General features: G+C 36.8%; 1 protein-coding gene across 11 annotated transcripts in view; it reads left to right on the forward strand.

Annotated features, from left to right (window-relative positions):
- The window catches only part of kirrel3a (kirre like nephrin family adhesion molecule 3a), a 532195-nt gene that overhangs the window by 155749 nt on the left and 353654 nt on the right, over nt 1-22792 (forward strand). For 3 of the 11 annotated variants that reach the window (XM_695526.9, XM_073915113.1, XM_073915108.1), the window contains exon 1: nt 11711-12069. The exons of the other annotated variants lie outside the window; for them this stretch is intronic. In XM_695526.9, the coding sequence (XP_700618.5) occupies nt 12018-12069 (52 nt within the window). In that variant the 5' untranslated portion in view covers nt 11711-12017. Of the gene's footprint in view, nt 1-11710; nt 12070-22792 lie in introns of those variants that run through there. 11 annotated transcript variants of the gene reach the window in all.

A 22792-nucleotide genomic window follows, 5' to 3' on the forward strand; every position in this document is an offset into this window, starting at 1 on the left:
AAATGCAATTTAATATTTTCTTCTGAAATTAGCATCACAACCATTCATCTTTATTTCTATAGAGCTTTTACAATGTAGATTGCGTCAAAGCAGCTTAACATAGAAGTGCGTCAATGCAGTTTTCAGAGTTGAAGTTCAGTTCTGTGTGGTTTAATTTCCACTGAAAGTCCAAACACTGAAGGGCAAGTCCATCAACGCGCAGCTCCACAAGTCCCAAACCAAGTAAGCCAAAGGCAAGGAACAAACTTCACCAATTGACGAAAGTGAAGGAAAAAACCTTGAGAGAAACCAGGCTCAATTGAGCACGACCATTTCTCCTCTGGCCAAACTACTTATGCAGAGCTGCAGTCTAGACCAGGGGTTCCCAAACTTTTCAGCCGACGACCCCCAAAATAACAAAGCCAGTGACTTACGACCCCCAATATTCTCTGGGGTGGTTATAGTTATATAATTATTTCACACAAGTGCACACACATACCAATAGGCCCAAGTCTATTCATCATTTAATTTTGGAGAACACCATCCTTCATGTTTAGTTGTGGCCTGTATTTATTATTAATGTACGTGAGTGCTGCAAAGGTGTCAGAAAGTTTACCCTGGCGCCATAAAGTCAATCTGCTGCATCTGACGTTACTGCTGTGTCTTTAATATAAAGTAATCACCCCAGGGCTGGCAAAAATCGAAAGGCTGATGGCTTTTCTTTGCATGTTTTTTTTTAATGTTTATTATTAACATGTTAACAATGTCACTATTAACTACTATTTCGTTCTTCAGTAGGTTATGGATTAAATATGGTAAATATAATTCATTAATAAAATTAATTTGATTTTTGGTAATCGCCAACCCCTTCTCATTGTCCTGCAACCCCTGGGGATCCTGATCCACTCTTTGGGAACCACAGGTGGCTGGACCATAGGATCAATGCAGAGACTCGTCTGTCACTGGGGCCTTTCAGGAATCAGTCAGACGCTCTCCACTCCTCCTATAACAGTGGATTGTTCTGTAGACAGTCGAAAAGAACTAATTGCTTTAGGGGACTAATAGTATTGACCTTAAAGTGGTTTTAAAAACCCTAAAACTGCTTTTATTCTAGCCGAAATAAAACAAATAAGACTTTCTCCAGAATGGTATTATAGGAAATACTGTGAAAAATTTCTTGCTCTGACAAACATCATATGGTAAATATTTGGAAAAGAAAAAAAGAATTCACAGGAGGGTGAATAATTTTGACTTCAACTGTATGTACTTTGTGTATGTGTGTACTTGTGTATGTAAAACAAGCATTGCAAGATAAATATGTAGATAAAAATAAATACAAATGCAGTAGTGTTGTTAAGACACAGATTACGTGTTAATCCTGAGGAAAAACAACATGCATTATTTGTGAAAGCTAAAAAAAGGTTTTTTATCATCTCCATGAACAGCTCTCCTTTTTAGGTTAACATCCACACACTCAAAAAAAAGATCTTTACTGTTTTTTAAACTACCTAATTAAAATGAACTGAATCAACACAATTTCTGAGTTTTTTTTTTGACAATTTAATAATTTTTTGTTAGATTTACTTAAACTTGTAAAAACTAGTAAGTTTACTTAATTTCTTCATGTACTCATCCTGAGGCCTCTTACTCATCCCGAGGCCTCTTGAGATTTTGCAGCGACATTAATCCGATCCAAGACCTGTAAATCCTGGACCAGGCCATATCCTAAGCAGATGCTGTGGGTGTCATGGAGGAATGGAGAAAGACTCCAGTGACAGACAAGTCTCTGCATTGATACCGCCAGCTTGAACACCTGCCGTTCGCCAGCTTGAACACCTGCGCTTTTCCAGGATGGACATCCAGTGTTCTCCAGCAACTAGAGTTTGTCCAGAGGAGAAATGGTCATGCCCAACTATAAGCCTGGTTTCTCTCAAGGTTTTTTTTCCTTCACTTTCAGCAGTTTGTTCCTTGCCACTGTTGCCACTAGCTTGCTTGGTTTGGGACTTATGATGCTGCGCATCAAGGGATTTGCTCTTCAGTGTTTGAACATCCAGAAGTGAAAATTAAACCACACTGAATTGAAATAAACTAAACTTCAACTTTTAAAAACTGGACTGACACAGTTTCAATTTACTACATTGTAAAAGCGCTGTAGAAATAAAGATGAATTGAATTGTGCCAACACAAATCGATTAAGTTAACTTAATTGTTTTAACAAATTAAAATCTCTGCTCAAATCTCTTCAGCTCATTATAAATAGTTTGAACAACAGCAAGGTGTATAATGTAATATGTGTTTAATGTATAATGTAATTTTTCATGATTCTCTATGAACTAAAAACCAGTAATAAGTTTTATTTATTAGCTCTGTTTACTTTAGATGGTTTAATTATCTGTCATATGACATTTGATTCAAAGATATTTATGTATTTATTTATAGCTACTTATAGCTTTTTAAAACTAAGAAAAGATATTTAAGGGAAAAAAGTGCATGTATACAACCAGATTTTCCTTGTTTGCATTCATTATTTAAAATATGAGGATACAAATAATGGGAAATAACTAAATTATTGTATTTTAATGGAGCAAATAAAAAAAATTTTTACTGGCCCAACCAGCCCATTAGAAAAAATCGTTAGCGTTTAGCCTTGTATAATGACCCGTTTTCCCTGAGTCGTACGATACGGTTCATTACAGTATGCTTTTATGGATGTTTTCAATAACAAAAGGTACCTAAAAGCGAACTGTACCCTACCACTTTTTGGGTACCCTTTACAAAGGGTACCTAGCACATCAAAAGGCGGAGCTAGACGCACAGGTGAACACTATGGGTTTACAGAGATCCGTCACTCGCTCATGCAACAAGCCAGAATAAAATCATAGCTGAGAAGTTACATCGTAATAATATTTTCATTTGATAATGAGCCATGGTCGACCAGAGCTCAGACTAACCTTGTCGCTGTCTTGATGAACAGCTACAAAGCCAAGGAGAATAGCAGGATTTTACCCTGCGCCCCGTAGTTTTTTTACAACGTCGTCTAAAGCGTGAGCGGTTTCGCTTTCTCGCATGCGCTCACCGTGTGTCTATATTTAAAATAACAAACTTCTCGAGCAGATTATAATAATGTGCACTTAATTATTAAAGTGCTTCTGACACATAAACGCAAGACTGACATGCGAAAAAACAAAGGAGAAGCTGAAAAAACAAAACAAAGGAGCAAAGGATTCTTTCAGCAACCTAAAGCATGAACAAACTGCCATGTTTAACTATTATCATCACCCTTAGACCATTATGAACTTGTAATGATGGAATAGCTCTCTAACAGGTTACATGTGCTGGCGAAGATTAAAGACACAGATGAGAGGTTTGCACTGACTGTGGGCTATATGTGTTGTTTTTGAATCCGAATAAGGACTAAATGTCTGCTGTGTGTAGTTTTTCTGTACTTGGTAATATCGCAGATTGTAAGGGGCTGTATGTGTTCATGTATGCTGCATTTATTTATTTATTTATTTCATATAATCGCAGATGTTACAGTTTTGCACTCTTCAGATCACTGATCTGCAGATATAATCAAATCCTGTTCATTGAAAGGTTAGTAATGAACATTTATACATAAGTATTTATGTGTGTAAAGCATCTGTTTTGTGAGAAGTGCTACTCATATGAAATGTGAACGATCCGTACAGATTTACTTTGAGAATGGCGTTGACTGAAACTTTCTGTCGTACCCACCAAAAGAGTACACTTGGTACCCTTTTAGCAGTGGAAATGCAAGCCTGATAAAGCTGACCCTTACCGATCCATACTGTACTGTACCACTCAGTGGAAACGGGCCAGGGAAATTCGTCTTGCTTCACTAGTTGGAAACATGCCAGAAAACTCTGAAGTAATGATGGTATACAGGTGTGATTGTGTGCATAAATTTAAAACAAATGCTGGCTTAAATCAAATTGCTGCTTCCTTTTTTTATAATTAAACGGTTGTTCACTTAACGAATTGTGGCAACTGTAATTACAATCAGTTTTCTATCATCTATGATGGATATTAACTGTATAGACATCCCTATTTCTTGCAAACTTCTACAGTATGCTATAATAGGATACAATTAACATAAGAGAGCAATATAATATTAATTAAATAATTAGGATAGCACTCACATTCATTTATTTTCCTTCAGCTTAGTCCCTTTTTTTAATTAGAGGTCGCCAGTGTGGAATGAACCGCCAAATATTCCAGCATATGTTTTACACAGCGAATGCCCTTCCAGCTGCAACCCAGTACTGGGAAACGACCATACACACTCATTCACAAACACTCATACACTACAGTCAATTTAGTTTATTCAGTTCACCTATAGTGCACTTGTTTGGACTGTGGGGGAAACCGGAGCACCCGGAGGAAATCCACGCCAACAGAACATGCAAACTCCACACAGAAATGCCAACTGACCCAACCAGGACTTAAACCAGTGACCTTCTTGCTATAAGGTAACAGTGCTAACCACTGAGCCACCATGAAATCAATAACATGTTACAGAAAAGTCTGAGAATTGTTTCTGATCAAATTATAAATGAGAAGAAATGCCCTTATAGAAATGTATTGCTGAAACACGATACAAAGACTTCGAAGTAAGTAGTTCTAAATAGTGGCGCTAAAGCGGTAAAAAGTTTTTCCCCAATTGACCCTTTGCAGCATTACCATTTTGTATTACTGTCAGTGGTTCTCCTGCTCAGTCTTGAGTTACGGTCACCGTTTGTCACTACAGTCTAGATTTTGCTAACTATCAGAATACATGCAGTTTATAATAACAGAATATTTACAATTTGCATCTAAAATACATAATCATTTTTTCTTTTCTTGTGGTGTCTGTCATTGCTAAGCAATCATGAGCCGCATTTGCCTTGAAGACGACTCTACACAGATCTGGTGTGCGCTGTTGTCTATTTTAGTGAGCTCAAATATGCATTCTATCCGTTCATGTTGTAGCAGTTTATGAGAGATGAGGGATGCTAATGGGATTAAAATCCCGCCAAATGTATCACGGTCGCATATCGAAAAATAATAAGCATAATTCAAAAAAAAGAAATTCATCCATCCATTTTCCTTCAGCTTAGTCTCTAATTCAGAGGTCGCGACAGTGGAATGAACCACCAACTATTCTGGAATGTTTTACTCAACGGATGCCTTTCCAGCTGCAACCCAGTATAGGCAAACACCCATACACACTCATTCACACACACACACACACTCGTACAATACTGCCAATTTAATTTATTTAATTCACCTATAGTGCAGGTCTTTGAACTGTGGGTAAAACTGGAGCACCCGGAGGAAACTCACGCCAGCACGGGGAGAACGTACAAACTCCACACAGAAACGCAAACAGCACCTCACAGCGACCTTGTTGCTGTGAGACAACAGACTGACGACTGTGAGACCACTGAGCCAGAGTGATACCTACATGCAAAAGTGAAAACTAAATGCAGAATAAGCGTACCAAAAGATAATGAACGTGAATCAAAAATGAAAGAATGACATTACACACAACTGTTTTTTTCATGCTCAAATTTGAATGTTTTGTGTGCTTAAGATCTTTCTTCTTCAAAAAATTGCTTGTTTTTACATTCTGCTTTTGTGTTTTCAAAAGTTGCAATTCAGGTTTCATCATTGGTCCACTAGTCGACATTGACAGTTGCTCCTCTCGACTAGTGGCTGCACAGTGTGGTAAGTGGGGACGCATTTGTTTCCAGAAGTTTCAGATAATATACACTACCTGACAAAAGTCTTATCACCTATCCAAGTTTTAGGAGAAAACAATAATAACCTAACTTGTAGTTGATCATTTGGTATCATAAGTGGCTTATATGAAAAGCAAAGGCCTCTAGATTACGCTTAATTACCAAAATAAAAATGATCATGCCTTAATTTTTTTATTATTTCATTAGGACTGAGTAAGGTGTGACTTTGCTTATACAAAAGTCTTGTCACGTAACAGAAATAATGTCCAGTATAGAATGTAAAGCCATTGTGCAGTGGAAGAAGAATGAATATTGACCCCATGAGCTTGGTGGACTGCATCCATACATCCCTGCAATAACTCAAATCACTCATTGAAAAAGTCATCTGGAATGGCAAAGAAAGTGTTCCCAGAGTTCATCAAGACCCTTGGGATTCATCTTCAATGCCTCCTTCATCTTACACCAGACATGCTCAATAATGTTCATGTCTGGTGACTGGGCTGGCCAATCCTTGAGCACATTGACCTTCTTTTCTTTCAGGAACTTTAATATGGAGGCTGAAGTATGAGAAGCGCTATCCTGCTGAAGAATTTTCCCTCTCTTGTGGTTTGTAATGTAATGGGCAGCACAAATGTCTTAATACCTCAGGCTTTTGATGTTGCCATCCACTCTGAAGATCTTTCACACACCCCCATACTGAATGTAACCCCAAACCATGATTTTTCCTTCACCAAACGTGACTGATTTCTGTGAGAATCTTGGGTCCATGATGGCTCTAATAGGTCTTCTGCAGTATTCGTGATGATTGAGATGCAGTTCAACAGATGATAAATCTGAAGAATCTACCTTCTGACACTTTTCCAACTGATCAACTAGAAGTCAAGTTATTATTTTGTTTTTACAAGTGGGATCAACAACAAAGCTTTTGTCGGGTAGTGTAGACACCTGTCAGTGATCACAAGGGTTTTTCAAGAATCAGTATAGAAGCGCTAAAATTAAAATATCTGAAACTTCAAGTTTGACATTTAAGTGCTGTGAATTAAACAAAGTATTTGAAGTGTTCTGAAGTATGCATCACTAACACTCACATCTACAAAACTTATGGTTATGAATAATGATAATGAAGAAAATTAGCAGGTGTCCTGAAAACTGAACACATGCTAAAAGTGTTTTTTTTTTATTATTAAAGCACTAAATTAGAACAGTCTATGAACAAGCAAGGCTATGATGTTGTCTCTGTTCTAGCGCACTCCCTATGTTGTGATAATGATCTTCAGAAATTCATTAGTTTGCGCATTATGTTGCGAACACGATGACACATTCAATGAGGATGAAACCATAACAAACGGAGGATGTCAAGATGACATGGTTATTAAATTGAGATTTAGACACAGTCAGAGGTGAACATGTAGTCACATATATACAGTCTGTCACAACAGACGTCTAATGCGCCACTTTCCACAGAACGACAGCAAGCAAATGAAGCAGGAAAAGAGATTTCGTGTCAGATGGGAACTCATTCGTTCAAAGTAAAGTCAGATTGAGAGGCCGTTGGCGTGAATTATGTCTGTGAGTTAAGTCTGCTTGTGGCATATGTCACTGTATTTGTAAAATAAATCTGACCAAATTAGTATTGCTTCAAAATTAGCAAAACGTAATGCAGTTTTTATAGGTTGCCGAATAGCTGGGGATAATGCTAGCATTAGGAAAGCTCCAGCCTATATACAACCAGCTATTTAACTTCAAATATGCAGGATGTTAATTTAATAAAACCACTTAAGAGAAGCAAATAGCCTAATTTAGGCTGTTAATTGAGCTTCGGATGACCATTAGCCCAGTCCAGAGGTGTTTAATTACCAGCAGTGTGGAAATGGGCGAATGTTCAAAAAAAGAACTGAGGTGGTTAATACAAGTGAATGCAATGCTTTTATCAGTAACACGTTTGAAAACCCAAAGTTTCAGAAACCCACATAAGTGAACCAGTAAGAGACATAGAAAGAAAAGTAGCACACTATAATGAGTAGTCGGTAGCACTGCGAGAAGATGCGAGTTTTCGTTTTTCTGCTAGTTTTACTGATGTGTCCTGACAGGAGGTAGGTAGCACAACCTACATTCTGTCAGTCAGACGCTTTGATTTCAAAAACTAAAGATGAATCCAGAATGTTCGTGGGAAATACAAAACGCCTCTGGGCATTGCATTGTATTTGTATACAATCGATAGCTAACACATGTTCTGTCATTTCGCTCAGTAGCAGAATTTGCTGCAATTGTCAAGAAAACTGAAATGCAGCGAGCCTGTTTTCTCCAGCTCGTGCTTTACTAAACTCTGACAGCAATTTAAATTGTCAGGAGTTGTTTTGAAGCATTTTATTTAGTCTGAATAGGTTGTACACAAGTCTTGACATTTGAAATGCTTGGTTAAAAGTTTGCAAGCTATATTTATTCATAGTTGTATTACTTGTATAACTCGGCTATAGTTTCTCCTCAGTAAGGATTTTCTTGTTTTTAACAAAGCAAGTAAAGGACACAACTTTTTTTTTTTTTTTGTATATTGGCAGAAAAGAGGCTAATTTGTACAAATCCATGCAATTTAATTTGCATGAAAACGTAAGATTTTAAAAAGGAGGCATGCTTTGTAAAACAGCTATCATTGATTTGATTTCCCAAATCATGCTAAAATTAACCAATTAGCCATTAATCAATTAGCCAATAATTATAAAATGTATAAATTGCAGTGTAATTGTGTTGTCTAACCATGTTCGGCTGTTGAATAACTGAATAGGCAGTTTTTAAAGTTCATCTATGGTGTTTAAAGTCGATGTGAACCTATAAGGTTAAGGAGATTTTATTTCAGTACGTCCAAACCCAATAGATGACAAGCTAGAATTTAATAGCTGAAAAGGTCTAACGGCTAATGCTAATGCCAGTACGTGAGGAAGGAGACTAGAGGCTTTTTTAATGGAAGTCAGTGCAGGAGAGGTGTCACTACACTGAATAAACAGCTTTTTTTGAAGAAATAACTGGTCATTTAATCAATCTAAAGCCTGTTTGCTAATCTTTAACTTGTTCTAGACTAAACATGTTCATTGTGATTCAAATGTATATTTTAGCCTAATGAAAATGTTATTTTTTAAGAGAAAACAGCTACAGCTACAGAAGGTCTGTCAACTGTGAACACTGATCAGTGACGTTAATGCTGTTACATGATTGGCTGAGGTGCCTTGTGGAATCCATGTTAGGTTTTGTGCTTTTATCAGTAAGGAATAATGCACAGATTTCCATCTCCATGTAGTTTAGAAACTTTTAGGTACTGTATGTCGATGTATTTCCAACAGATTATTAAGTATAGGCGGGGTTTCTTTTGTTTGCATCGTTCCCTCATAGCAAACTAGTGGTAAGAGGGGCGTGGTTAGAAATATTGTGGCTGTAGTTGTCAATAAAGAAGGGTCGCCAGCCTGATCTCACAAGGAAACTTAAGTATTTTACGTTTTGTCATTTTAGTGGCTAATTCATATGAATTTGTACAATTTCAGTTGTATGAAAAAGTACAATTTAAAAAAGGAGGCATGGCACCCAACCCCACCGCTAAAGCCTGGTTTATACTTCTGCATCAAGTGACCGGCATAACCCACGGCGCATGCAACACCCGTAGCTGTGTATTTATACTTCTGCACGCTGACTCTATGGGTCTGCATTACACTTCCGAAACGCTAGTGGGCAGTGAGGTGTTAATGCTCCTCTGTGTTGAGTTTCTTCGCCTGTGTTTTGCTTTTCCTGAACACTTCCTGGATGTACAAGTGGCTCAAACTCGCTCATTTTGAGGCAGGAACCGGGGAACGTGCAACAGCTTTAACTATGCAGTAAACACAAAACAAAACGTTCCATCCGGAGCTCCTTCACGGAACACCACACTTGTAAACAATTGCTCCATTGGGCTTGCGCCATTCGCGCGTCTCTCAGTCCCGCCCAGAATCGTCAGCGCTACCCAGCAGACCAATCACAGAGCTTGCGCTACGCGTTGTTGCGACGTGTTATTACATTTTTTGAGAGGTGCACGTCAGCGACGCCGACGGCCAGGGCGAAGGACTATGCTGAAGTATAAATCAGCCTTAACCCAACCATCATTGTGTGATGAGCAAATTGTACTAAATTGTATGAATTAGATCATACAAATTAGCCACTAAATCAAAGTTACGAATTGACGTGAGGTTGCGTTGGGATTGCCACTTCAAACACAGCAGATGATCAGACTTTGACTGAAGATTATCAAAACAAAACAAAAAATTCTTGTACAGATTAATAAAATAGACATTGTAAATTTCACGGGGACTGTAATTATTTTTTTAAGAGTTAAAAAAGTGTGGAACATGCATTATGATCTTTACATTTAGAGAACTAGTCAAACATTATTATTTTTCTTTACTACAACTAATTAGGTTTGAACAACCTTACTATGTTCACTGAAAAAAATTATTCATTTATTTTTACATTTTTTAGGATAATTTGTTGCAAACAATGTATATGGGCTGAATTTAAATACACAAATTACATTTAATAATTCACTCATTCATTTTCTTGTCGGCTTAGTCCCTTTATTAATTTGGGGTCGCCACAGCAGAATGAACCACCAACTTATCCAGCAAGTTTTTTTAACACAGCGGATGCCCTTCCAGCCGCAACCCATCTCTGGGAAACATTCACACACACATTTACACACACCCTCAGACACTACGGACAATTTAGCCTACCCAATTCACCTGTACCACATGTCTGGACTGTGGGGGAGACCGGAGCACCCGGAGAAAACCAACGCAAACGCAGGGAGAACATGCAAACTCCACACAGAAACGCCAACTGAGCTGAGGCTCGACCCAGCGACTTTCTTGCTGTGAGGCGACAGCACTACCTACTGCCTCACTGCTTCGCCCTACATTGAGTAATGTTCAACTTAATATGTTTGTTTAAATTCAGCCCATATCAATTTTTGCAACCAGTTAGGCTAAAAAACTATTTAGTAAATCCAACAAATCACTTTGTCTACATTTACATGGACACCAGTAATCAAATTATTTGCCTTAATCTGATTAAGACAATAATATGATTAAAGTGTTTACATGATTTGCTTCTTGAATGTTCCTTTCATGATCACGTTTTACATGTTAGAGCACATAATTCGATTAACGTCATTGCGTCACCACGCTATCCACATTTCCTCCAGTTTCATGTAATTTCCACTTTTAATTTGTAGACTTTAATAGTTCGCAAAACTCTGCATTTTACGATGCAGGTGTCTGTGGTCCTTCACTGACTCATAAGGTGCAGAGAATAGACTCAAACAGTCATGTGTGTGTGTGTGTGTGTGTATAGACTATCCTGTTGAAAAAATGCAGCAAAAATCATGGTAAAAATGTGATTGCTGTGTTTACATGTTTGTATTGCACTTTAACATTGCTAAAATAGGCATATTCCACGTCTTAATTCGATTTATGTTTGGTTTATATCCTTAATCAGATTAAACTGATAAAAAAAATCACTGTTTACATGGTAGACTTTTAATATTGTTGTCCATGTAAAGGTGTTTGACAGTTCAAATCTTAACGGTCATGATCATAACAGTCAAAAAATATAGGAAGGTTGGTCTATTTTTCAAGCAACTAAGTCCGTTTTTAGTAGTTTGTAGACAATATTTATCATCTAATCCTTGATGTTAAACTGGGACGACGGTTTATTCAACTGAAAATACAGTTCCTGTGGTAAATATGTGGTAGATATTTACCCGTGTATAACGTTACCAAAGAACAGTTTCACTTCGGCGCTCGACGCTGCACGCAAACTCTCTCTATAAACAGAGAATTTTGAATTGGTTAAGTCATATAGTGTGTAGCTGACTTGTATCAGACTCTTTGTGAAAGCAGCGGGGAGGAGGAGACGGAGGAAGGAGGAGCGAAGCCGTTCAGCACTGCCTCATCCGCGGCTGAGAGAGTGAGAGAGAGAGCATGGAGCGGACTGCGTGTGAGCCGGACTCTGATACGCTTTGAGCGGCAGACCGAGAGAACGCGCGCCGGGTTCGAGACTCGGAGCTCCAGAAACAGCGTGTATAAGCTGCATTTAACAGCATTATCAGTCCAAACCAGAAGAAAAAGAGAATTTTAAAAGCAGGAAAGATTCTCAGCAAAGAGCAGATCGATTATTTGGAAGAAATCAGCGCTCCTAACTTTGGAGGACCGCAGTAAGCGCACATCACCGCCTCAGTAAAGCATCACATTTTCTGAAGAGATCCACACAAGGACTCCAGTGATGTGCTCCGGGATGCTGCTGCTGTTGCTGATCTCCGGGCTGCTTGGGTTCGGTATGTGAGTTTTTATTTATTTAATTTAGGTGTACAGATATTTCAGAGCACTATAGCTATTCATTCACCTGTCAGCGCAAGGAAAAGTGCGCTCAGTGCCCGTCAACGTGATTTCTAGGATTGGTTTGTAGTAAATCATCCTCTGCTTATTTTGCAATGCTACCTGTTTTGTGATTTTCGGAGGATGCGGGATTTGTTTGTGGTGGTTTCAGGTGCTCGTTATAGGTTTGTACAGTGCAGATTTGGTTACGTTACAGATATGGCAAACGCATAATCATTGTTCTCGGCACTGTAATCATCTCTCCGCAACTTTTCTGTATTTAATGTCTGTTGGTCATGATTGCGTGATTGATTTTTAATGACTAGCGTGGGATTTATGCATGGGAGATTGTTTTGGGAGGTCTAATTTCCCTAATTAAGACTTGCATCGCATCAGTCTGAGAACTTATAACGCATATAAATGTGTTTTTAAACTTTTTATTTCATTTCAACTATATATTATTTACATAAATTATGTAGATAGTTAGTTTCTAAGTTAATCTAAGCTCATATTTGGTGATCAATAAATGTTTTTACACAAAAGTTGCAGTACCTGAACAGGTAACCCATACAAACAAAAGATGGTTTTAGTAATAATACTATTAATAGTAATATTAATAATTAATAGTAATGCTATTATCATCATAAACACTTTTCTGTGATGCATAATTGCTTAATTTATGCTTAAAACGTATTATGAATTATTTAAAAATATCTCTGACTGAAATTCAGATAATGACCCCCCCCCCCCCCCCCACACACACACACAAAAAAACTTGCATAGTGTTTATTATTATTTAATTAGGAAGTAATTTGCAAATTCTTATAGAAAGAGATTAAATGTGCATGTGGAAGTTTTGTTGAGTTTATATCCCATAGTTTCTTTCTTCCTTAGTGATTTAAGGTTTTAGGGTACATGACAGCAGAGATCACAGCCCTACACTCATTTTCATTTAAAATGCCATGACTTCTGCTCCCTTCACCCGTCATCTGAGACTGTGTGTTATTTGATTGTGTGAGCTTGAAATAACCCGAAGACGAACCCCTGAACGCTCGCATTTAAGGTCCAGCATGGGCCAAACTCCTCATTTGAATCTGAAACTGGCAATAAAGCCTCCGGTATGGCTCCCACATGCACACTTGAATGAATGAACATCAAATCTCAAGAGGCTTTCTGGTTTATTACGGGTTTTTATGAGTCTGTGTGCCGAGATGTTAAGCCTCGCAGGGCTGTTTCTTTCTTCTTTTCTTTTTTTTTTCTTCACCTCCCTCGTGTGAGTCTTGAGAGGGAGTGCTTTGCCATCACTCTGAAAATCATTTTTTATGACCTGAGAGGAAACACTGACAGGATTTTTTGCTGCAGAGTTGTGTTTACGCCATATGCACACGGTGTTGCACTTCAGTAGCTCAGAACTTCGAGTTTACACACTGATGATATACTGCAGCCCCCACCCACTGCTCTCATCCATGCTTCATGTTTGTGTGTCCTTACAGCATCTTAGCTCAAAAAGAGAAGTATTTTGTGCACAGTTTATAAAAAAAATACTACAGGTCTTAAGTTTTAGAACAATAAGATGCTGTTTTTTTTTCTTCTGGTCACCAAGCCTTCATTTATTTGATCCAAAAGTACAGCAAAAACTGTAAAAATATGAAATAATTTTACTATTTAAAATTACAGCTTTCTATTTGAATATATTTGAATACATGATTTATTCATGTGATTTCAAAGCTGGATTTTTAACAATATTACTTCAGTCAGAAATGTCATCTTCTGATTTGCAGCTCAAAAAACATTATTAATAATATTAATAACAGCTATTATTATTATTATTATTATTATTATTATTGTTTTTTGAGCAGCAAATCAGAATATAATTATATTTTATAATATAATAATAATTATAATAATTATAATAATTATATTATGAGCAGCAACTCAGAAATTATTATTATTATTATTATTATTGTTATTATGTTGCACAGTTTTTATCAATTTAAAGCATACTGGTTAAATAAAATGATTAACTTCTGTAATTTAATAACCCCTCCCAAATTGAATAGATAAATAAAGAAATAAATACACGAACAAATGAATGAATGAATGAATGAATGAATGAATGAATGAATGAAAAAATACATTAATTAATTAATTAATAAATTTTCACTACTCGTCACATTTTTTTTGCTTATGCTTAGCTGGCAACAGTCCATATCATGCATCCATGTTTGAAAATACTGAGCGATAACGACAGTCAGAAGAGAGATTGTTGTCAAATTTACTGATAATGCCACATTAGGATCACATTTGAATTAGTTTTAAAGGAATAGTTCAGCCAAAATTGAAAATTACTCTATAATTTTAATAACTTTCTATAATTCTAATAACTTTGTTTTGTTAGACGAACACAGTTGGAGCCGTTTTAAATTTTATCCTGGCTCTTTCATGCTGTATAGTGGTGGTCTTTTATTTTGATGCTTCTAAAAAGTGCTTAAATCTATTGTCAAACTGACCCAGATGCCACATGAGCAAAAACGCATATCTCATGAAGCATATCCATGTTTATTTGTAGCATAAATGTTTCTAATTATTGAATTATAAACTCCCATCTCTGACTTTTGGTGGTGGCCAAACACATGTTATGCGCGACTGATGTATAACAAATACTATAGAATACTCAAGACGTGTCACTCGGGTAAAAAGAAAAAGATTGCTCAACTGTTAATTAATATTAATATTGATCATAATAATAAAACAAAAGCAATAATAATAATAATAATAATAATAATAATAATAATAATAATAAACATTTCATGAACAGCAAATTAACATATTATTTGTAATATGTTGTAATAATTTCCAGAGGATCATGACTAGAGTAATGATGCAAAAATTCAGCTTTGAAATCACAGGAATAAATTAGTTTATAATATATTCAAATTTGAAAAAAATGTTTTAAATAGTAAAAATATTTAAACATTTGAACTTTTTTCCCCTGTAAATTTACTGTTTTTTTGCTGATCCAAAACAAAAACAAACAAAACTCTGGCTTGTTGTTAAACATTAACAATCTTACAGTTCTAAAACCATTTACCAGTATAGCATACATGACATTAACCTTCTTCCAACTGGCCAAGCGAGAGACTTGTCTAAGGAACAGTTATTTATTGTCTCCGTCAGAGAAGCTGTTTGTCTGGCAAGTGGAGATTGCTATCAGGTGAGTCTTGTGTTTGTACCAGTCCCCGGGGACGCTTTGTTAACCATGGCCAACTCTTGTGTTACAAATGAACGGCAGGTTTATTTAGCATCTCTTGACAGTTGAATCGCAGTGCTGTGGCCAGGGAAACAGAAGCGGAGGAAAAGTCGATGCGATCTGACACCCTTCATCTGATCCCTTTATCTGCGTCGCGGCCCCGCTGCCTCCCCAGCAGTAAGGGGGAGCGGCGGATCTTTCCCCCCGCAGCGACGGGGACAATCTCATTCACGCTTGGCCCAGACTCCACTTTTAGCTCTCACCAAACAAGGAGCAGCCAAGGACCCCGTGAAAGAGACCCTCGGGCAGACCGGCTCAAAGAGACTCAAGAGCGGTCGCTGAAACAAGTGCAAAATTGTTTTACTTTCAGTTTTACTCTCACTTCACCACACATTTCAATAGACTTTTTTCACATTTCCAGGTTTCTCAGCAGCAGAAGTCATCGTAGTTCAGTGAATGAGAGAGGTCTGGAAATACTTCTTTTTTTAACATTCCCTTTCACATAAATAGCAAAAGAAATATTCAAATTTATTATGGTCTGCAGGTGGATATTTATCTTTGGCTTCACCACATGATTCAGGGTGTTCACAGGGTCTAAAAAAGTCCTAAATTTTGAGGCCTCGTAGAGCTCTATCATACACCAGGAGCAATAAGGCATAAGGTGTGTATGGCATGATTTGTTGCTATTTTCAGACCACTGTAACAGTAACTGTCACATTTTGTACCATGTTGTTTAAATAGCTAATCAATTTGCTCCTCTTTGTCTACTCATGGATGTTCCGGTCTAAAAAGGAGGTGTGTTAAGGCGCATTGTTGGAGTGTTGCTATTTTGAGGAGCTGAAATAGACCATGCCATTGACCAACTAAAAGCTGGTTTAAAGTCCTGCGCAGAGCGCGTTAGTTATGCGCCTATGCGGATCCAAACGCTTACACACTGCTTAATACACACAGGATGTACAGCAATACACAAATATTTTTACATATAAACAAAAAAAGGATTAAAATGTTACAAAAATGATTATTTTCTACATTAATACAAAAAACCACTACCTCCATGCCTCATCTCAGGGGCTTTTTTCAGTTCTCATGACAATTTGCATGTGTATAACGTTTTTATTGTCAGTATTATTTATTATATGCATATTTATATTTGTTTTAATAAAAACAAGTTTAGATTTTGCGACAAGTTGAGACATAAGAACAGTATGTGTGTTTGGATATAACTCAGCTTTTTGACCAAACTTCATTATTATTGTTCATTTATTCTTTTGCTGGAAATTAGAATTGAATTTAGAAATTGTTTTGAAACAAATCCTTGTGCTTAAACAAAATTAATTATGTAGGCTAATGGATGTATTGAGTGGAGTGAGTTTCCACCATTTCCTCATCCATGAAAGTAAAGGAGCAAAGTAAAGAGTAAATGTAAAGAGGCTGAATGGAGGAGACTCGTTCTTTATCCTTGCACTGCAGATGGTCTGTTTAACTGTTTTCTCACTAGTGAAGTGGTCACTTCAAAGTCCACAATGTAAAAAGCAAATGCACCATGGAGCAACTGACTCTTAAAGGCAATGAGAAATGAGAGTTTGATTGGTTTAATGCACGTTATGCTCAAAACATACCCAGAACTAATATTGCGCCAGGGCACAGAGCATATTTTCTTTCCTTAAAGTAGCAAAAGTGGATTCGCAAGTGCCCTAAATGCTTTTGCACCATGAGCTTTAGACTTTGCACCTAGATTGGTAAAACAGAGCCCTTAAATTTGCTGATATATGGTGATGTACAGGGGTCTTAAATACTTTTTAAGAGGTCTTACTTTTCCTTTGTCAATAGAAAGCTAAGAAATTTATACAACCAAAAATCCATGAAAAAAGACTTTTAACAAAAGTCAAATTTATTAACTCTTTTTACCAATATGGTTTAAATATCTTCCTTACATCCTTACAATAACATTTATTTAAAAGTTCTCCATGTAATTATTCAGAAATGAGTGTTGTGCATTTAGTTTGAAAGAATTTTTAAATCTTAGTTACGCTAATAAAAATATATATGTATTTAATAGGGGGTAACACGGTGGCTCAGTAGTTCACAGCAAGAAGGCCTCTGGTTCGAGTGCCAGCTGGGCCAATTGTAATTTCTGGGTGGAGTTTGCATGTTCTCCCGTATTGCAGTAGGTTTCTCCCACAGTCCAAACACGTGTTACAGGTGAATTGGGTAAACAAAATAGGCCACAGTGTATTAGTGTGTGTGTGTGTGTGTGTGTGTGTGTGTGTGTGTGTGTGTGTGTGTGTGTGTGACTGAGTGTGTATGGGTGTTTCCCAGTACTGGGTTGTGACTGGAAAACATATGTTGGAATAGTTGGCGGTTCATTCCACTGTGGCGACCCCTGACAAATAAAGGACCTGAATGAATGAATGTATATAACTAAAATTAGCTTGTTTCGACACATTATTTAAAATATGTGGTTAATAAATAACTGAATTTGAATTTTAATGTGGCAAGTAAAACAAAATCCATTGGCCGTTACAAAAAACTTTAGCATTTTCCCCAGTGAAAGTCTGAAATTTCATTCATAATGGTTTTAAATGGGGCTTAAAAAGTCTTACATTTGACTTGGTGAAACCTGCAGAAACTCTGTAGTTACATGAGCATTTATATATATTACAAATACACAAATATATTCAACTTCATCACATAAATAAAATTAAAAACTATATTAACCTTATTCATATTTGAAAGCCAGTAATTTAGATTTTAGTGGCAGTTGGCATACATTTTTCTTTGAAACGTCTTTTTGATGGCATTTACTGACGAATTTGCATTAAAATGTATTTCAAAGATGGTCGCCAAGGGAAATGACTGACATTAAAGGGTCTTTGTGTAACCAACGCATGATGGGTAGAGCATTTAAAGGAGCAATGCTGTAAAATGTTTTACAGTAACTTCAAACCAACTAGATTTCTAGTTCGTCATTAGCATATGGCGGTAAACAAACTGTGTGGTTCTATTTCTGGAACATCCTTTACAAATGCATCTTAAGCCATTCGTCATGACATATACGTCAGTCATACGTCGTTATTAGCCCACCTGAATTATTAGACCCCCCTCAATATTTTTTCAACAATTTCTGTTTAATGGAGTTAAGATTTTTTTCAACACATTCCTAAAAACAATAGTTTTGATAACTCATTTCTAATAACTGATTTCTTTTATCTTTGCCATGATGACAGCACATCATATTTGACTAGATATTTTTAAAGATACTAGTGTTCAGCTTAGTGACATGTAAATGTTTATCTAGGTTAGGGTAATTTGGCAATTCATTGTATAACATTGATTTCTTCTGTAAACAATGGACAACAAAATTGCTTAAGGGGGCTAATAATATTGACCCTTAAATTGTTTTAAAAAAAAATAAAAACTGCTTTTATTCTAGCCAAAATAAAACAAATTAGACTTTCTCCAGAGCAAAAAATATTAGAGGGAAATACTGTGACAAGGAGGACTAATAATTTTGACTTCAACTGTATTTACTTTTTAGGATTTACGATACTGAATGTTTTTTTAAAAGGTTCATAATCGCTGCATGTTGAACTATGCAAATATTGAATTTCCCAGATCCCGCCCACCGAACTCCACAACTTCCTGATTGCAACAGAAAGCCTCATGTTTCCCCCTGTAAGTGTCATAAACACCATCAGCATTGTCAGCAGCGGCTTGCAGCCGTGGGGGCAGTGAGGCGCTGCATGGTTTTGTGCAGCCCACACGCTGCCATACAAGATGCTGTCAATGCTTGCTAACAATTATATTGTAATCAGAGCTTGTCTTTTCTAAAACACCGACTGTGGGGGCATCTCGACTGTTGTTTGACAAGCCACCTTGGCCTTTTGTCTGTAAGCGGCTTGGGCTGTATTATGTAGGCTACATTCTGACAGCTGTGGAGCTCTGATAATGCTGGAAACTGAGCGCCTTTATGTTTCGTCAATGGCTTTTTCCTTTGATTAAACTTGCCTTTTTTAAAGTACAAGGATTATATTTTTTTATTATTGTAACCCGGTCAAGCCAATGGTTGCGATTTTTCACTTGCCCTGCCAAAAATGTTTGCCTCGCCACAAAATAAAAAAATAAAAAATAAATATATAAAGTAGTTTTCTTTTGTTTTTGACCCATGCAATCTTGTGTTCTAATATTGCAGTTATCACATTAAAAACCAGTGAAAGTTCATGAAAGTTCAGTTCTTACTTGACCAGGGTTCAATGAGATAACTCTACAGTCATTAGTTAAACAAGAACAAATCAACTCATAAGTAATAGCATAAATACAGTAGAACAGAGATGCAAATGAGCAGTTTTTAATGTAGGTCTAGCTCTGTAGTAGGAAAGACTGAAAATATTATTATAACTAAATGGATTATAAACTGATTCTTATTAATGCTATCGAAGTAAATGTATCCAGTGCAGTCAGTGATTTGTTTTTTTTAATGACTGCAAATTCTGTATGTTAAGATTAGAGGTCTCCCGTATTTCACACCCATCTCCTGCTACTCTTTCTTTTTGTTATTGGCATAGGGAAACTACCGTAAGGTTCGAACCTTAGCTCAGTTGGCATTTCTGTGTGGAGTTTGCATGTTCTACCTGCCTTCGCGTGGGTTTCCTCCGGGTGCTCCGGTTTCCCCTACAGCCCAAAGACATGTGGTACAGGTGAATTGGGTAGGGTAAATTGTCCGTAGTGTACGAGTGTGTGTGTGAATGTGTGTGTGGAAGTTTCCGAGAGATGGGTTACGGCTGGAAGGGCATCCGCTGTGTAAAAACTTGCTGGATAAGTTGGCGGTTCATTTCGCTGTGGCGACCCCGGATTAATAAAGGGACTAAGCCGAAAAGAAAATGAATGATTGAATGATTGAATGAATGGTATTTGACTGTCATCGAGTGACAGATGTGAAAGTATGTTGTGGGAGTACTATTCGCTTGTTAAGTGTGACGTCACGCAAAGTGACTTCCAGGTTCATGTGCTTTATCAAACTGTTTGAAAAGACCCATCAAATGGTAATAATAAACAATGTAGCGATGTAATACTTTCAAAAATCACGATTACATGTCAGATTAAAGTGATACATTTTTTATAAATTGTTATCATTTTGGTATTTGTGATGCAGCAAGTCCAGAGACAGACACTGTGATTTTATCTCAAATTCACTTTAATGTGTGATATGACTGAAAAATGATAAACAAATATTTTCTTAATTCATATGAGTAGCGGTATGGACCTGGAAACAGTATTCCATATGTCACCGATGATTCGTCACAACTTAACAAGCGGATACAAGTGTTGTTATTATTATGGAGTACAGTTTTTTTTTTATATAGTAGTTTTATCGTTTTTTTTTTTTTTTTTTTTTTTTTAAGCATGGCGGTAAAACACAAATGCTGTTATTAACATATTAAAACATTTGTACATCTCCTTCTGTGTGCAGCAATGCTGCCATTGTAGATGGTGTATCCTGGGTAATTTGGTAATTTTTTTATACCCCTTGGTTTCGAGTGTGGGGCTGAAAAATTTCAGTTTCAAGGGCTATCTAGCCCTTCCTCTTAGCCCATCAAGCTAAAGAGAATTGGGAAAACCCTTACCTCTTCATGGGTAAGGCGAAGGGCTAAGGAGTAGAATTGGAATTGTGCCAAAATCACTTTTTGTCCATGTTTGTCAAGTCGAGAAGATATTGTATGATTAATGTACATGTTTTTTTTTTTTTTAAACCTCTTTCTCTCTATATATACTTTTAAGGATTTATGATGCTGGTAACTGTTGAAACATCTTGTGAAAACAGTCCATAATCGCTGCATGTTAAACTAAGCAAATACTGAATTTCCCAGATCCCACCCACCAAACTTCACAACTTCCTGATCTTTAGAGAAAGCCTCATGTTTCCTGTTTAAGGGCTCTATTTTGACGATTCATGCGCAAAGTGCAGGGCGCAAACGCATTCAGGGTGTGTCAGAATCCACTTTTGCTAATATAAGGACGGGAAAATCCACTTTGCTCCATGGCACATGATCTAAAAGGGTTGAGCTTATTTTCTTAATGAGTTATACTGTAGGTGTGTTTTGAGAATAAACCAATCAGAGTCTCATCTCCCATTCCCTTTATGAGCCAGTTACGTCGCGCCATAGGGCATTTGCTATTTACATGATGACTTTGTAAGTGGAAAAACTGAGCATTTCACTAGCAAGAAAACAGTTAAACAGAGCATCTACAGCATGAGAGAGAGATAAGGCCTCTCATTATCTACTTTTGCTCTCGTGGATAGGGAAATCTTGTACGCACAGACATCAATTAGCCTATAAATAATTCATTTAGTTTAAGTGCAAAGATTTGTTTCAAAACTATTTCTAAATTCAGTTCTAATTTCCAGCAAACAAATAAATGAACAATAATAACGAAGTGTGGTCAAAATACTGAGTTATATCCAAATACACATGCTGTGCCCCATATGGTCTAAAACCACCTGACAGGTGTACAAATCTAAGCTTGTTTTTAATAAAACAAATATAAATATGGATATAATAAATAATACTGCTAATAATAATAACATTATACAAAAAAAAAAATTGTCACGAATACACTGAAAAAGCCACTGAGATGAAGGCATGAAAGCATGGATTTTAAATTTATGTAGGCTAGAAAATGTGTTGTAATATTTTAATCCTTTATATTTATATCCTATATTTACCCTTATTATATCCTATATATAGGCCTATCCTTAATATTTTAATTCTTTTTCATATGTAAAGATATTTGTGTATTGCTCTATATCTAGTGCGTATTAAGCAATGTGTAAGCGAGGAGCACAACTAACGGGCTCTGCGCTGGACAATAGACCGGCTTTGTTCTGGTCTATTTAAAAATCTATTATAGTTTCTCATAATAGCTACACGCCAGCGATGCGCCTCAGAACGCCTTCCTTTTTAGACCAGAATGCCTATGGGCGCACATATGAGCGCAAATGCATTTACTATTTAAACAGCGTGGCGCAAAACATCAAAACGACTCTTGCGCCAAGCTGAAACTAGAAAACGTGCCTTGCGCCACATTGCGCCGGGTGTAGAATAGGGCCCTGAGTGTTGTAAACACCATCATATAAACCAGTATATGGCCATATTTGTTAGATATTTGCCGATTGTTATTTCTGAGGGGAAACTCCTGTAATTTGTATGGCCCAATCTAGTTACGACAAATCAGATTTTGTCCATGTGTCTCAAATCGTCAGATCTTGTATGAAGCTTATCACCTTACACAATTGACGAAATATTCACTACTATAATAAATTGATACCTCAAAGCATCTGTTTACTACAATCTGGCAATATATGTTACAACCCAGTTGCACTGTGGATTTCTGCACAGCTTGTAGATGTGGGATTTGAACAGCGGAGGTAGCAA

This window comes from Danio rerio, chromosome 10, assembly GCF_049306965.1.
Source record: "Danio rerio strain Tuebingen ecotype United States chromosome 10, GRCz12tu, whole genome shotgun sequence".
Classification (NCBI taxonomy): domain Eukaryota; kingdom Metazoa; phylum Chordata; class Actinopteri; order Cypriniformes; family Danionidae; genus Danio; species Danio rerio.